Here is a 17997-nt window from a genome sequence, read left to right on the forward strand (position 1 = left end):
AAGTACAAGGAACTGTCTTAAGTACTCCTCATTCAGCACCATAACTTTAAGCAGTTGCTGAATGAGCAAATGGTTAAATGAGTACCAGTACATGTACTTCACACCCTGTGGGGAAGTACTATGAAATGAGTATTTCAAAATATAGTTAAAGATTCCATGCCCTACATTTTTTTTGAACAGAAAATGTGTAAGTCTGCATCAAGTGGAAGTGCACCCTACATTTCATACAACATCTCTTACTTTTAAAAAAACCATAGTCTCCATGTATTTTGGTACTCTTAAAGGTCAATTTAAAAAACTACTAGCTGGGCAAAAAATGTTTTACAAATTATAATAATTATCTGCTTTCCTTAAACTATGCAAACCAATTTCATACACAAAGTATACTTCCTATTGATAATCAATATACAATTACCGTTTTAGTAACATTTATTTTCTATGCAGTTTCATTTTATCTGCAGTTTGACTAAATTGCTAGGATATTTTCCTCGTGATCTGATTTCAGTGTGGTTATACTGGTTTAGCAGATTAAAAACTGTTATTAAAAACTGTTAAAGCAAAATGCAGAGACAGAATTGTTGCCAGGAAATATAATGCTCACTTAAATCACGAGATGTTCCCAGTTTTTAAAAGGAAGTTTTATTTGAACAAGTTTCACTTAGCGCAATACACCTAAAAATAAATCACAACACAATGAAAGATTAAACCAAGGTCTCAGTTGTCATCTGAATACTAAGACCAAAATCCTAAAGGTAAGCTGTATTGCACCTCACATTTCCCTATTAACTTAAAAAGCGTAAATGTGCCTTACAAGATATTAAAAGAAAAACTAGAACTAACATGCCAAAGGTTCACTTGAATTTCCAACACAGCTCCTATAACTTGTTTGTACAAAAAGCATGTTCCTGAACATGCACTGAAAACAGTGTTTGGGTGTTATGTGGTATAAGAGCAACATTTAACATAATTGAAACAGCTTTAACCTAAATACACTTACTGCTCAAATACATTCCTACAACAAAAACTGGAAAAAGCTGAGAGTTGTTTAACAGGAACTTCTTTACTGGACTTATACCCTAGATGAATGTTTCAGCATATTCAAAAATACTGAACCTGAATGTTTTAAAATGATCCTGATTTCACTTACAAGTAAAGCATAAATCACAAGCTTGTATTGCAAAACTGTTAAACTTAGTTTTTTGTTTTCTTAAAAAAGTTGACAAAAAAATCAGGTGACAAGTTACATTCCCCAGCCACCACTCATGTTGGACATGTTAGACATTCCAGCCATGCCATTCACCCCCATGGATGCACGATTACCACTGCTGTAGTAGCTGCTGTTCATTGCACTCTGGTTACCTAAAGCAGATAACATATTATACAATTTAGTACAAAAGTGCAGTGCTATTTACAAGGCAACATGCTCCTCCCAAATTTCCCCTTTTATAACGCCTTGCATAATCCTGTACTATTAAAAAGACAAACTTCCTTCTATGTCATTGTATGTTTTAAGATGTCTATAAAGCCAACTGCAAACCAGTTTCCCAGATTTTTGCAAAGCACAGAATCAAATCCTGGAATAGCTTCATGCCCTCCCTCTACTGCACAAAATAATACACATGACCACATTACATACCATGAGATGTCAGAACTAGTTTCATGTGGATTGGATCCAAATCTTGATCACTCGGCATTTGCCAAACTATTTTCAGATTTAAAAAAAAATCTATGCTCAATCAGTGGCTCTCCATTGATCTTGCTCCTCTAGATTTTGATGTTCTAAAGCTAAAACCAAATACTTGGACAAACTCAAAATATCTGCAGTTGTTTGCTGAAGCATGATGACCCTCATATAAATGGCTAACTAATTCTAATACAATTCTAAATAGTCTTCTAAAGATTAATAAAAACATCTTACCATATCCACTCATGCTGCTTTGACCACCGTATCCTCCTCCATAACCCCCACTTAACTGCTGGTTAGCTGGACCACCATAACTGGATTGGCTTCCTTTAAAGTTAAGAATAGGTATGTTAAGAATTTTACTACCACCATATTTTATGAAGAGTATGAATTACAGTCCACCTAAACAAGAATTATGTCATTCATTTGCCCAAAGGTCTAGCTGAAACAGAAATCTGTCTTCTTGTAGCAATTCTTTGTAAGCTGCCAAGAGTCACTGAGAGTTGGGCGGCCATATAAACTTTGTTATTTAAATAAATTCTACTTTGATTCTTTTCCTTAACTGTCAGGGAAGATCTCTCTAGACCAGCATTCAAATGATTTACTTTTGTGGCTTCTGAATTCAGCAATAACTAGCTGGTCAATTTGTAAGGAAAGTGATTTTATTGTTCTTTAATTACATAGTAAATTGTTTTCAGAAATATTACTTTATGTTCATTCTCAAGTGAATTGGCTAAATGTTGTGTTTGGAAATAGAGATTTACATGTGCTGGGCTTACATTGCTAAAACACAAGTTGTACTATATTTGGCACAGGATACAAGGAAAATACAAATTGACATCTGCTTATAGCATCACTTTCCTCTAATTCTATTGCTTCTAATGCTATAATCTACACCAATCAAAAAAATACACAAAACTCAGCTGATCATAGTTCTAATTAAAAATTCACTTATTTCATTTCTCTGCAAAATGTTTCTGCAGTTGGAAATATGAACTTTACTTTTCTTAACCTCACTTTGCAAAGTGCTATAAAAACAGCACATGCACCCTTTACACCAGATGAAATCACCAAGAATTTCCATAAGCAAGCTCAGCATCTGAAATTGCTTCTATGCAGTACTGAAAAGTGTATGCTAAAAATCAAATATCAAATCTAGGAATTTAATAGGACATTACTAAAAAGAGTATCTGCTGTAAGTAATAGCTGCCAATTCCACCCTTCAGCCTAAAGTTTTCATTCAAAAAGAAAGTAGCAACGTTACTTCTCTTTGAGATGGGTGGTTATATAAATTTGACACATACCAACATTCCCCCACTATTATTACCATTCCCCAATCTAGAACCATTCTTTGCTCCATTCATACACACATACTGTATTTAACTTAATTGTTGGAATGAATATCTAAAAGTTGTATACCTGCCAATGTGTTAGTGTTCCAATCTTGAACTACCCCTTCGGTTTCCTTAACTGTAATTAAAACAAAGTTGAATTTCAGTTTCAGGTAATTTAGAACAAACAGGAACTACATAAAATCAGCCAGTTTTGTTAAATATCAGCAGCACTAATGTGAAACTAAATTGCTTACACCTACCCATTGCTCCCATCATTTGACTTCCATATGCACCACCACTTCCTCCAGCTGTAGAATTCAAGAAGAGTTCTACATATCGGTGTTCTGTGGAAACAAAGATAACAATGCACTGAACTCGCACAAGACCATCAAATTCTCAGTGAAGATCTGAGTAACTTTAGTATTTCATTCCAAATATATTGTTCAATATTAAGAAATAATAACAACAATTTATTCCACTATCTAATATTGATAGAAATGGTGTAATGCTTTCTCTAGGACAGGGGTCTTCAAACTTGGCCCTTGGCTGGCTGAGGAATTCTGGGAGTTGAAGTCCACAAGTTATAAAAGGGCCAAGTTTGAAGACCCCTGCTATAGGAGATCAAGCATGCAACTTACGCATATTTGCTTTGTCTTTGGACATTGCAGCGACAGCATCCTCATGAGTAGCAAACTCAACATCTGCCTCTCCAGTGACTCTGCCATCAGGTCCAATTTCAATGTGTACTCTTACCGGATTAAGAGGCGAAAAGAACTAGATAACGAATATCACACAGAAGCTGTCAGTCCATGAAAAATTCTTACATTAAGAATCAGTTGGTCGTGATTCAATTAATGGAACAAATCCTATCAAAAAACGTACTTACATTATAAATATCATTCTCAGTAGCTCTATAAGGTAATCCTCTCATATGTACACAATGACCAGTTGTACTTTGGAAAGTAGAGGTTCCATCACCATATCTATGATCTGACATCCCTGCAGAAAGGAGAGTCCACTCTAAATCATTTGTATGTATACAAAGTTACTTCACTGCCTGTATCAAGATTACTTACCTCTTCCAAACCTATCAGATCCAAAGCCATAGCCATCATTATATCCATTGTATTCATCATAGCCACCATAGCCTACAAACCATAATTCAACATTTATTGAAATGAATCACACACTGCACTCACTGTAGGCAATTTGTAGAGTAAAAAAACTGTGCTTCCTTACCTCCACCGTAAGCACCACGTCTCATTCTTTCAAAACCACTGCCTCTACCAAGGCTGTTATAGCCTCTTCCCACACCTGGCCGGTCATAAGGACCAGGCCGCTGCATGGCCATTAATTTGCGGGGAGGATCATAATGAGTGCGCACTTCTGCTCTGCTACTCTTGAAGATTTCAATGTACCTAGAAGGTTTACATACATAAAAATAGTTGAGTTTTTTTTTAATAAACACACACACTAAATAACAAGAAACAGTATATTTAAACCCTGCAGCCTTGGAACTGGCAATTATAGGCCAGTTTTTAGTAAGAATTATCCAAGGCTGATTTTAAAAATTAGTTTGAAATATGTGCTAATTAAGCTATCCCAACCTTAAGGGTTAAGGACAGCAAACAGAAAATGCTCTGGAGGGAAACATGTCCACTCAACAGGACCCATGTTTTGCTCATGTGGCAATTTGAGAGGAAGGTTAAAAAGCTAGCCTCCGCCAGAAATTTAACCCATCAATACATTCCAACAAGCTTTATGTGCTCACACGACCTCCTATGCGTTTGCATAGCAAATTAGCATAGGCAAAAGATGCATGCTTTGATTAATTAGTCACAAAATTTAGAATAACCCTTTGTGACATTTTTGGAAGTTAATTTTTTTATGTGAAAATTACACAAGAAAATGTTACATCATTGTATAGAACAAGTTCAGTAATCACATTTTCTTATGGTAATAAAAGGCTATGTGTATGTAGAACTAGAGGCATAATTGGTGCTATTAAAGAAATGTAAAGCCATAATCTCTCAACTTCCGTAAATAACTTTAAACTAGATCAGAATTAACAAGGTAATGTGAAATAGGGAAGAGCAAAACAAGCACATCAGCCAGTCTGCACATGAATTAAAAGAAAGTAATATTTATGAAAACAAAGGAGGTGTTAGAATATGAAAGTGTGTATTGTAAAGTGAGCACTTAAGAAGAGAGAATATGGATTTAACAACAGTTTACCATAAGAAGAGCGACATATCCAACCAACCATCCATCCCCACCTGTGCCCTATTCTTTCCTTGTGTTTCTTTAGAGCCTTTTCAGCTATTTCCTGTGAAGCAAACTGCACGAAGGCCTCCCCCGTACTCCTCCCCTGGAAGTCCACCGGCAATGTTATCCCATTTGGCACGATTTCCAACCCTTCAACCCAAGGACAAATAACCCCAGTAGGGGGTAATATTAACATCACAAGCCCAATCATGATTTTCTTATAGCTTTAAAAAATATACCAGAATTTATACTTTATATTTAGAATCAGTATACCGTACTATTAACTCTATAACAGAAACATGTCAATATAAATGCAGCAAATACGAGATTCTTAACTTATCCTGCTTGCATACAGCCACATTTCTGCAGCTTTAATAACAATACTCTTTCAAATTAACACAGGATATGCTAAGAAAAGCAATATATAATCCATTTTTATATAAACAAATTCAATTTTTCAATTAAAATTAAAATACAGCAAGAATAATTCTACAAAGAACATATCGTAAGATTTCAAAGATATCTATGCAAAATATTTCAGTTCTAAAATGACAATTTGTATATTTCAAGTAAGTAAAAATGTAAACATTTAAGGTTTGTAGGAAGATCTTAAGGAGACATTTTTCAATAAAAACTGAAGTTAATGCAAGTTGATCTCATATTTCAGAAATACATTTAAGATTCTTTGGACTACTGAGTGCATTTAGAACATTTAAATGTAAAGCTTATTTTTATATTTGTTTTAATTTTTGCTATATAAATGCATGAACTTTTAAGTCAATTTTATACAACTATAAAGACATTGCAAAACATGAAACCAGTCCTTTTTATAAACAGAAAAAATAATTTTATGTATTGATATTTAATGTCAGAGAAAATGTTCTATTTATTTTAAAGTAGATAAATGTAAACAAAGTCTATATCAAAATTAAAATATTTCAAAGTACTCAGCTCTGCAAAGTAATACAATATCTTTAGCACATAGCAGAGATTACCATATCAAAAAATAATACAAATGTTTACACTACATATTGTCTTATTCTCACTTCTCCACCCATCTCCCAACCTCCCACATTGTAAACACTTCACCTGATTAAAACTTCTGAAAAATGGTCGATATTCCTTGATATTCTGATATATTAACATACAAACTTGGGCACTAAAACGTTTTCCACTCTTTCAGCCAATTTAAAAATCAACAATTTAAATTATTTTAATTAACTAGAGATTCAGGTCAATTTCAAAAAACATTTAGAACACTTGTCTTAGTGGAGTGGAACAATTAAAATAATTTTCCTTCCAGTCTATCAACATCAAACAAGAACTAAGTTTTAGTAAATATTTCAAATTATAGTTCAAGTTTGTCCTTTTTGAACATTAATAGGAAAAACCATTCAATATTACAAGTTTAAGCATGGTCATGGCTTGCTTTATTACTAATTACTTGGCATTATTTCAGAGCCACTAAATTGTAATCTTTTACCCATACTTACAGCTAGGACTTATACCCCACATACCTGAGAAAAACTGAACAATTTCTTCTTTGCTACAACCAAATGGAAGTCCTCTAAGACGTACAAAACCATCATTAGCAGTATCAGGGCTGTTAGGACCAGTATGCTTCAGAACCCAATCCATTTCAACGTTGTTTGACTTGAAGACTGCAAGAGGCACTTAAAATTAATGAATTCTGGAATCTGGCACAAAAGGCTAATGCACGACAATCATTTGGAGAACAGGATCACATTTATAAACACATAAAAATACTCATGCATCTAAATTCCACCCAAAATAAGTCATCAGTTACTATGTCAATTTAATCCAAACCTTCAACATATCTGTGTCCCATTGTTTCTCTGTCTTTTTTCAATGCCAATTTCACATCTTCTTCCGTTTCCAATTCAACAAATGCTTCTCCACTTGGTCTTCCTTCTCTTGTGTAGATAAAACGGACCCCTGAAGATCCATTTAATATTTTGCATTCTAAGAAAAAGTGGAATAAGTTAAACACATAAGCAGACTTCTAGCAAAAATCAAATGCATACAAAATGCTTAAGGCTATTATCCAAACCACAGAGAAAAAAAGAAGCAAAAAAATAATTTCAAGTAATTCTGGAACAGGAAGGGGAAAAAAATACCACTTCCAGTATATATTACAGGCTACATACAGAACAGAAATTAACAATCTAAGGGGGAAAGGAGATTCTAATTATCACAAAGATATTATCACGAAGTACGTTGCTATCAAGTAAGTCTATATTCTTGAAACGGGAATTCCCTTCTCACCAAGGAAGGTATATACTTAGAACCACCAGACTCTATTACTTCCCTAAAATAATGTCACCCAACATAATGCGATATTAAAAAAAGGAAAAAAAAAAGGAATACTTCACATTTTACAGCATCTGAAAAGGAGAACGCCACATAAAACTCGCACCCGGAAATATCAAGCTGCGGCGGGAAAAGGGAAGCTTTATTGTACGGTTTAGCCGGAAGGAGAGACAGAAAAACTTACCAGAAAAAAATCTTTGCACTTCATCTGCAGAGCAGGACCAGGGCAATCCGCGCACTTTTACGACATAACCCTCACCGCCTTCCGTGTTCAACATCATGCTAGAAGCGAGTGTGGTCTCTGTTTCTCCTTCTGTTGCTACGGGCAGACAAAAACGTCGCCACACTGAATGGGGTAGAAATTTCGCAACCCGGCCCATTACAAGGCCCCCCCCACCAGACTTCGCGTTTGCCCATCTCCGCTTTTCCAATGCCTACCCCACGTACACATGGCGACCGATATCCTCGTCCAGGACACTGGAGACGGTTTGAATTGTCACTTCACCTCTCCAAACACAGAAAGCCGGGCGGCTGTAGCGGTACGCGCTGCGTTCTTAGGAAATGGCGGCGAACGAGTAATGCGTTTCCGCTCGGCCAGGCCCTAGTGCCGCTTTTCACCTCAAAAAACGCGCTTCGACTGCTGCTAGTAACCTGAAGAGAACAACCGGCTGAAGAGATGGATCCCAAATTCAGAAGTCCTTCGAACTAGCCTGCCACCAACCAATAACTAAACTAAAAGTAAGCTCACCTTCTTCTAAGTCGGCCGCGGCGTGGCTGAAAATGGAGCCCAAAACGCACGCGCGTACATTACCTCCCATAGTGCGCATGCGTCCTGAAGGTTGTTTCTTCCCTTCCCCCCCCCTTCCATCTTTAAGCCCCACCCTAACCTCCACAGCACAAATCCGAAGTCGGTTTTACTTGAGAAAGAAGGCCCTGCTGAATATAATTCGAAATAAAGCTTCCCGGAATTAAACTAGAGTTACCGTACTTCTTATTGTAGCATATATTTGTTCCTGCAATCATATAATCGCTCCCACTGCGTGCAGCCTGCTAGACAGGGAAAACCACTCGCGCAGCTCTTGAGGACAAAGCCCGCCAGGTTTTTTTCCTGTCGCAAAACTCAAATTTTGGGTACTCTCTGCTGCTCAAACAAACGCATCCATAGCCTTTCATCAAAGCTGCATTTACCTTTTTATTCTAACCTCCGCTTAAAGCACGTTTTAACCCACTTGGGCCAATCGCTAACTTCTCAGAATAGGAAATGATCAGATCTCGAGACTTCGCAACTACATTCACATACAACTAAAAATACCGAACGGATCTATTAAGCACACGCAACAAATTTAAGACTTTCAAGTACCTTTAACACTGCGCTCAAAACCCAGAACAGCACTTTTATCCCGTATATAGAAAACTAAGTAGATTTTTTTTTAATCCTCCAGAGAAAAAGAATTGCGAAAGTATAAAAACGAGGGGAAAAAATGGCGGCTCTATAAAACTACACTTCGAGAAATGGGCGGCGACTTGGAAGTTTACTCAAATCCGCATCTAAGTTCCGGTGACGGGTAGACGTTAGTAAGCGGGAACAGAAGGCAAAGAGTTCTCTGTAGCCAAAACAAGAGGAAAAATTGGCCGCGTCGTTATGGATTGGCCGATTCTTGAAGGGGTGAAGGCGCGGGAGAAACTCATTGCGGTTCCGTTCAGCAGACAAAGACGTGATTGTGTATTCTCCCGCCAAACCACACTGTCCGAATCCTAACTCACTGACTGAACTTCAGCTTTCAAAAACCCTCGATTGAATGAAATATATGTAAAGTAGCTTCGCGCCTTATAATAGCGGTTATTATCCAGGCCAAGCAGCAACATATTTATTCAGCTAATCCCGTAAATGAAGTCCTGCAACATGGGGTCCAAGAAATATTTCTGCTTGAGAGCCATTCATCTGTTGATTGAGCATCACAATTCTTCCCCACTTTACCACGACCCAAAAGCTCAGTTTTGGTGGACTTAAGTGTTTTTTTTAATATTTCCTAATTAATAGGTCACAAATTTACTTAGTTAAAAAAAAAAAAGCGAGGAAAAATTTAAATGTATTTCCAAAGGTTTTTTATATTGGAAATGCCCCTACTTTTATCCACCGACATCACTAAGTTGCAAGGATAGGCATTATTAAAATGTATTTAGATCAGAAAAACCTTGAATTCTTGTCATGTCTTCCACCCCAACTATTGCAATTATAGTATTAACCTCTTGGAAACTGCTCTCGTTTCCAATTTTAATTTCAATCTTAGCAATTTTCAAGACTCAGATTTTTAGAAGACAGTCATGTAGCAGAAAATCCTATTATCTTCTGTATTACATTTATAGCCAAATATAAATGACAACCTTTTTCACAGCTGCAGGGAAATCTACAGTTCTCCATAGTTCTGTGTCTACCGAGATTCTCAGTCATCCAGGTCATAGTTGTCCCAAAGTGCTTTTTCAAAAGGCAACTGGACTTTGTTTTTCCTTGAAGACGTTTCGCTTCTCATTCAAGAAAAAGCACCTTTGGGACTACAGTTGTCCACTTACTAAAAAGTTACGATGAATGGGAAATAATTTATGTTGCTAAGTGGTGCAACATTCAAACATCTGAAGTTGAGTATCAAGAAAGTTTGGACTGAAATGATAGAATGGGACTAAAGATTCAAAACCAACATGAATTATTTCAGGATTAGGCACTGACACATATGAATTGCCCAAGTCTATAGATATAATAATTTGAGTAATTTTATGTAGCACCTTAACATTGCACTGGATATTTTGCTGCATATAACTTAGCAGAAACAGGTTTTAGTTGGGCTATAGGTATGTTTGCAAGTTCCTGCAGTTTTCTTGGTAAGGTTTTTCAAAAGTGATTTTCCATTGGCTCCTTCCTAGAGGTGAGAGGGACTAACTGGTCCAAGGTCACCCAGCTGACTCTGTGCCCAAGGCGGGATTAGAATTATGGTCTCCCTGTTTCTGTCTGGTGCCTTAACCATTACACCAAACTGACTCTCTACTTCAAGAAATAGTTTTGCTAAATACCAGCATGAAGTCCAATCCATCTAGAAGGATTGGTTCAGCAAGCATGATCTTCAGCGGAATTATTTCTCACCTTTATTTTCATAAATAACTCAAAGCAGCTAATATATCCACAACACATCTTCCTCCTCCTATTTTCCCAATAGTAACCATCCTGTGAGGTGGTTGGGCCGAGACTGACTGACCTAAAGTCACCCAGCTGGCTTTCATGGCTAAAGCTTGATTTGAACTCACAGACTCCTGCTTTCTAGCCTTGACCACTAGACCAATCATTTACGTGACTTAACACAGGGAGAAATCTCAAAAGTATACTTTAATATTATAATATATACTTGTATCTATTTTATTTTAGGTGTGTGTTTGCTTCTAACTCATTTCAATCAGGAGACATCACTGAAACAGTGGGCAATTTATCAGGACTGGCATGCCTGGTTGAAACAGTTTGAGTCTGACGTAGAACTAGAGGGAATTATCTGTCCCCATACAACTCCTGAGATGTTTCCTTCTGCCAAAACTGGTTATGATTTTAAATATATTACCGATATCAAATTGAGATTACAGCCATAATATGTAGATCATATATAGACTATAATCAGATGACAACTGAAAGATTTAAGCAAACTTGAAAATTTCAGACCTCTTCCTGCAGGCTCTTGAAGTTAGAGCTTTCAAAACTATATGCAAACCAGGATATATATACTGACGGAAGTCCCATTGAGGCACAAAGTTAGGATCATATATTTTCTCAATCTAGATGCAGCCACTTCTGCATCTAGATTGAGAGAATATATGATCCTAACTTTGTTAGGATACCAAGATGGATTAACCAAAAAACAAAATCATTGAATATATGCATTGCAATTTTTGATTTCACCACCTGCTATATCTACCTGTGTTGTTTATAGATCATAACCATCTTCCAATTTTAAAAAGTTGTCTGGAAGGGGGGACAGGATACATATGTAATTTAAAATATGTACTCCATAGTCAAGTATTTGTTTCCCCTTTATCATATTAAATTATCATTTGGTGATAACCTTTACAGATTTGAGATTGTATCTTGCTCTTCATAAGAGCCCCAAGTGACCTATCAATAAATCACCATCTTGCTACAACTACACATTTTCTTAATTCAATTGATACACATTTAGGGAATATCTTAATTTTAGATATACATGCACAAAATTGATTGTTGCTTACAGCAATTGGAGTCCTGACAAGTCTAAACCCTAGACTCAAGTCTTTTGATGGTTCTGATATCAAGATTCCATATAGGCACTCACTGTTGCCAGGAAACAACAATGGAGATTCAGTTAAAGAGATTCTGATGTTGACCCAAAAGTGCTTTTTCAGGAGGCAACTGGACTTTTTTTTTAAAGACTTTTTGCTTCTCTTCCAAGAAGCTTCTTCAGCTCTGACTGGATGGGGAATGGGAGGATTTATATTCCTTGCAGACAGCTGGTCATTTGCCTTCTTTTAGAGAGTCGGTGAGGCCATTTGGAGGTTTATATGTATCCTCAGGATCACCTGAGTAGTGCAAATGTGTGTGGAGCCTTCTTGGCTGCAGGTGGTTTTCTGCCCTGGGTCCCTTCACTGTTGAAGACAGGCGCAGGCTGTTGGAGATGAGTCTGTGTTGTCTGCATCTCAAACTGAAGAGCAAATGGTTCCTGTAGTCTGCAATTTTTCTGGAAATCCTTTCATACTCCCGTACCATTCGAAGGATGTTCACCTTTGAAAAAGCACCTTTGGGACAACCATGACCTTGATGACTGAGAATCTCCACAGACATTTAGCTATGCACTTTGGGATGAATACCCTTCTCATGGTGCAGGAGTATGAACGGATTTCCAGAAAACATTGCAAGCTACAAGAACTATTTGCCCTTCAGTTTGAGATGCAAACAACACAGACTCATCCCCACCATCCATTCAGAGTTGAAGAAGCTTCTTGGATTAGAAGCAAAACGTCTTCAAAGAAAACCAAAACGACAAAAACAAGTCCACTTGCCTCCTGAAAAAGCACCTTTGGGAAAACTATGGCCTGGAAGACTCTCCATAGACATTCTGATGTTGATTTAAACATTGAAAGTAAAATATTGCTATTAAAATGGAAATTTCAATACTTAGCCTAGTTTGAAACTTATATTATCTTTAGTAGATACGTTATATGCCAAGAATCTGCAATCTATTCACTGATAAATCAAAGTACTAAGGCTGCAATCCTAAATCTGTACTTAAAGCAAATTCATCCATAATTCAATTAGGTCCTATTTTCAAATGTACATGCTTTATATTAGGCTCTAAAGTAGAAAGATATAAAATGTAAGAAAACCTATTAGCTGCACTTGAAAGCATTTGCAAAACATTTAGTATATTTCCTATTCCCTATTTTTAAAATATAGAAATGCATGAAGTCACTATAGCATAAAGGGAGAGAAGAAAAAATTCAATTGGAATATCTGGAAAACCTTTACATGAAATCTGGCTTTGAGACGACAATGAGGTATATATATCTCTTGCTACTTAAGACGCTTTTTTTAATGCTAGAGAAAAATAAATTAAAAAATCCTTCAGAGAAGAATATAATCATGTATTTGAACATTACATATCCAAGTTTAGATCTCCTTAATGCCACTTTCTAAGAAATATAAATTATATATTACAGTGCCATAAATGCTTATATACTCATGAATCTTTAAAGATTCAGGAACAGATGCATTCAGCGGTTTGTAACAGTAGATCTTAACAATGTCTGGTTGAATTTTAATCAAACTTCAAAGTTCAGTGTATGTAAAACTCTTCAAGGCTATGATAGTTTTAAGAGAAAAAGTAAAATACAGACAGAAGAAATATTTTCTAGTTTTTTGAATGTAAGTTTCTGAAAACTAAGAATTCCATGAATATTTATAGAGAATGAGAGTAATATGTAGTAAAACATTTTATAGTTAAAGGATTCTGAGCAAAATTCCATTATGAAACTGATGTAAGTACTACTACTACATTCAAGACATGAAAAATGCACTAACAGAGGTCCCCAACCTTTTAGGCACCAGGGACCAGTTCCTTGGAGAGGTTTTCCGCGGACCAGAGGGTGCGTGGTTTTGTGTGCTGCCTGCATCTCGCGGATGGGGCTTTGCTTGTTTGTGCAGATCAGTTGCTGACATGCCATGGACCGGGGGTTGGGGACCCCTGCACTAACATACTCATCTGAGACAGTGCAATACTAATTATTATTGAAAAAATGTAATTGAACTCCAGGTGAAATACAATCTAATTTTCTTTTGCAGAATGGATTCTGACAAACCGAAAAACATAGCCATTTTGGTCTTAAGATGTTAATGAAAATTTCAGAAATGATGCAATAAAACAATACCTATTAGAACAAGCAAGCATTATTTCTCCTTAATTTACACTGCCATTTTTAAACTCATTACAAGAGGCTCAATTCATAACTTTGTAGTATGTACCTGTTCTTGGGATAGGTTTGTATATCATGCCATGTTAAAATACATCTCATTTTGGAGCAGTAAGTTGCACGAATCACCATAATAAACCACTTTATATTTTGTGGCCAAAGAATTTTCAAATATCTCAAAGCACTCCATCTTTTTCATTTTTATAGCATTATTAACAAAGTCTTCTGTTTATAATCTGCACTATATTTTAATTATATTCCAAATTTTCGTATCAGTACCTTGACCACTATCTCCATTTAGAGTTATTTATAAATGTATCTATATGACCAATAGTAAACAGATGTTTTCGAGGACAGTTTTTAGGAATTCCATGCAATTTGCAATGTTGGCTAATGCTTACAGGACCAAAGTGGAGGGAACCATCTTATGTCTTCTATAACAGTTGTCTTTTACATAGAGATGTATTAGCAAATTTAATTAAGCTTTTACTGAAAATTTAAGAACAATAGTTTTTACTTCTCTTGTGGATGTAGCACAAAAATATAACAAAAGCGTGCTTATTAAAATATGAGACCAGTTAACCAACTAATGAGGACAGAGGACACTCTGGAATAGATTCCCTTATCTGGCAAAGTCAAACCAATTTTCAACTGGCTACTGAATACACAAACACAATTCCACCCTCAATATTCCCATTAATAAGCTTCAATATCTTGTTTGAATACCTTTTGTTTTCACAGATCAAGGCTTTTTTGACTGCCTAGCAAATGAAGGTATTGTTTAGTGAGGACACTAAGAAAATTATTATTTATCTAATGAGCACAAACAACTCACACTGATAATAGATTTTAACATGCAAAGAGGAGACTGCTGCACAATGTTTTCAGTGAAGAAATCCAATCATTACCATTTTATATGTACTTTAATTTCAATAAAGATTTGTTAGGTACATCACTTTACCATTTTCATTAGGGCCAATCTGACAAATTTGTTTTGAAACTAATGTGACAAGTATGCTGTCAGCCATATTCATTCTATATACATTTTATCTATTAATGGGTAGTGTTGAGGAAAACAATTTCTCAGAAGAAAAACTGTACTAATTCAGTATACTATTAAAGCATATTTAATCTAAATTCATAATTTGTTCACCAGTAACAATTGTGGTTTATTGTTGATTTACAACACATGTACCTGTCCATTAAGGTTTAATGTTATGCCCAAACCAGGCTCCTGTGATTTTATATAAAGAACCAAAGTTAAAATCCTAACTTCTCAGAGAGTCTTACCACTGATTACTGGCAACTCACTGCACTAACTAAATTGCAAAAGGCCAGCACAGCTCTTCTTCAAGTAGCTGAAGAATAATACACTTTTAGCCTCCACTGCAGCATTCTTAATTTTTAAGACGATGGATAACTTTCAGAGATACATTTAAGAAAACTTCTTAAATTACACAAAACTGCACTTCATAGTACTTTCAAGCAAAGACATACTTTACAGACTTAAAATAAAGACTAGAATTAATTGGCAGTTGAAGTATTGTAATTCTCATTTAGAATTTGATAAATGTTGATTACTGTAAATAGAATCAAGCTCTAGTTCAGAGGCGGGGAACTATGGCCCTTTTATGACTTGTGGACTTCAACTCCCAGAATTCCTGAGCCAGCCATGTTGGCTCTGGAATTCTGGGAGTTGAAGTCCACAAGTCATAAAAGGGCCATAATCCCCTACTCCTGCTCGATTTAAATGTTTCCTACTGAGGAGCTTTAAAATAAAGGACCTCTTCGTGACATTAATTTTCCACAACACACTATGAGCTTTAATGGCAACGTGGTTGCTCTGAAGACCATCTGGTGGGAGACTAGTGGGCTTCCTTATGCAGCTGGTTGGTCAAGTGAGAGAGAAGACCACTGGACTAGATGGGTCAAGAGTCCGGTCCAGCGGAGCGTTGCTTATGAGGGAGTCTCATGATTCCCGTCTATACTCTAGGCCAGGGGTAGGCAACCTCGGCTCTTTTATGACTCGTGGACTTCAACTCCCAGAATTCCTGAGCCAGCTATGCTGGCTCAGGAATTCTGGGAGTTGAAGTCCACGAGTCATAAAAGAGCCGAGGTTGCCTACCCCTGCTCTAGGCCATTACTACCATTGCAGGGCCTATTACTTTAAAGGCAGTTCGTGGGGGGGGGGGGGGGAGCAGAAGCTTTCGTTTCTTTGAACGATACACGAGAAGGTCGCTCAAAACAGAGCTCGACCAAGGGGCATAATATTGCGCAGCGGGGCCAGGGTGGACCAGAGCGAGATCCGCTCGCTCCGTTTTGTTATTGCCGTCGGTCACGTGTCCCGCTCCCTTCCATTTTGGGGATTTCCAACCCAACCACCATTGCGGATCTTCCTTCCGTCCAGAGATCCTTTTTACCTCCCCTCCCTCTTTTTACAACAACAGGTCTGGTAGGGAACAGAAGACCGAATCGGACCCCCTAGCCGTTTCCTCCCTGCAGCCGGCCAGTCGAGATCGCAGCGCGCGCCTCGAGGAAAAACACCCACGACAATGGCGGAGGCAGGACGTGGTCAAAAGAAAGGGCGGGGGAGGGGGAGGCGCCCAGAATAATGGGGGGGGGAGCGCGCCCCCCCCACCCGCGCTTTCTTTAAAAAGCCACGCGGGACAATTTCCCCGACGCGAGAAGGGAATCCCTTTCGCCGGCCGTGTTTGGGGAAATGAGACATCGGGCCCGAAGTGTGTGTGAACCGAGGCCCCTCCCCCTTCCCGATCTGCGCCAACGCACGAAAACCCGCAGCAACGGCCTCAACCGTCGCTAGGCCGCAGATCCCTCCCTCCCTCCCTCCCTCCGCTCAGCGGCGCCCTCTCACCAAGGCCGGGGATTTCTGGGCCAGTCTCCTCGGTGTGACACGGATCCATCGCTTTCTCTCGTTGCGTTTGCTGCTTTTCGCCCCGGGGGATGATCGAGGAGGACGCGAAGGGCGACCAATAAATCAGTCAAGTGGGATGCTAAAACAATACCCGGAAGGTACGAGGCGGTTAAATCAACAGCGCCGCTACCGCGGCTTGCTGGGAAAGACTCGGTTTCGACTGCCGGAGTTACAGACACCCCCCCCCCCCAACCTCTGAAGGCCGCCCCCCGAGCGCCCTTCGCCCCGCCACTCACCGAGCGTCCGCGCCGCTGCTCTCCGCCTCTATAAATAACTCGTTCCCCCACTTGTAGGCTTGTGACATCAGATTAAATAACCCCTCCCCGCGCCCGTCCTCTGCAGCCAACCAATCGCCTGGTTACAAAGGCACCATTTTTCACCCCCTCTTTCTTCCCTTTAAAGTCCCAGGGTCTTTGTATTTGGGCGCTGGAAAACAACAAGAGGACCCGGGATGGGGGGCGAATAGTTTGGGTCTCGCAAGGCCGCGACAACGGCTCTAGGAAACTCTCCGGAGAGGGAAGGAAATCTGACTAAATTCCAAAAGGCTGCCATGCAAATAAACGTCTTGAGGATGAAACTACGAGCTTTTGTCTGCTTTCATATTCCTGGAAACTACATGTTCAAAAAAAGTATTCTTTGTCAGTGGTGTCCTATCTTCTCTGGTGCACATCTTTAGTCTGCTTCTTCAGGTTAGCTTGTAAAGACTTCCTTCAGTCAGGCTTAAGGGGTCCAGAATACTTAACATCTGGATCCCCATTGCTGTGTTTTCTTGCATTTTTCCAATATACTACTTCAAACATAAGCTATGTCATAAGTTATGACAGTATAGAGAATAGAGCTGGAAGGGACCTTGGAGGTCTTCTAGTCCAGCCCCCTGCTCAAGCAGGAGAACCTATACCAGGGGTAGGCAACCTTGGCTCTTTTATGACTCGTGGACTTCAACTCCCAGAATTCCTAAGCCAGCATGCTGGCTC

General features: G+C 38.2%; 1 protein-coding gene across 1 annotated transcript; it reads right to left on the reverse strand.

Annotated features, from left to right (window-relative positions):
- Positions 1 to 616: 616 nt before the first annotated feature.
- Positions 617 to 17321, reverse strand: HNRNPH1 (heterogeneous nuclear ribonucleoprotein H1). The gene is made up of 14 exons (XM_029286133.1): positions 17260 to 17321; positions 16964 to 17102; positions 7799 to 7933; positions 7111 to 7266; positions 6801 to 6944; positions 5295 to 5433; positions 4258 to 4436; positions 4095 to 4166; positions 3905 to 4017; positions 3657 to 3792; positions 3279 to 3362; positions 3104 to 3154; positions 1919 to 2011; positions 617 to 1359 (listed from the first exon to the last, which is right to left on the reverse strand). Exons 2-14 carry the CDS (start codon positions 17010 to 17012, stop codon positions 1241 to 1243), a joined length of 1470 nt encoding a protein of 489 aa, XP_029141966.1. The 5' UTR covers positions 17013 to 17102; positions 17260 to 17321; the 3' UTR covers positions 617 to 1240.
- Positions 17322 to 17997: the final 676 nt, after the last annotated feature.

The sequence above is a fragment of the Protobothrops mucrosquamatus genome, unplaced genomic scaffold, assembly GCF_001527695.2.
Source record: "Protobothrops mucrosquamatus isolate PMUCROS unplaced genomic scaffold, P.Mucros_1.0 scaffold_203, whole genome shotgun sequence".
Lineage (NCBI taxonomy): Eukaryota > Metazoa > Chordata > Lepidosauria > Squamata > Viperidae > Protobothrops > Protobothrops mucrosquamatus.

Bases quoted from the DNA above. Each gene is read 5' to 3' on its own strand.
- HNRNPH1 (XM_029286133.1), bottom strand. From the start codon at position 17,012: ATGGATCCGTGTCACACCGAGGAGACTGGCCCAGAAATCCCCGGCCTT. The intron at 5,434-6,800 runs GTATGTGGGGTA...CTTGGGTTGAAG, and splicing joins AATTGTTCAGTTTTTCTCAG to GGTTGGAAATCGTGCCAAAT. The intron at 2,012-3,103 runs GTATACAACTTT...TTAACTTTAAAG, and splicing joins GAACACTAACACATTGGCAG to GAAGCCAATCCAGTTATGGT.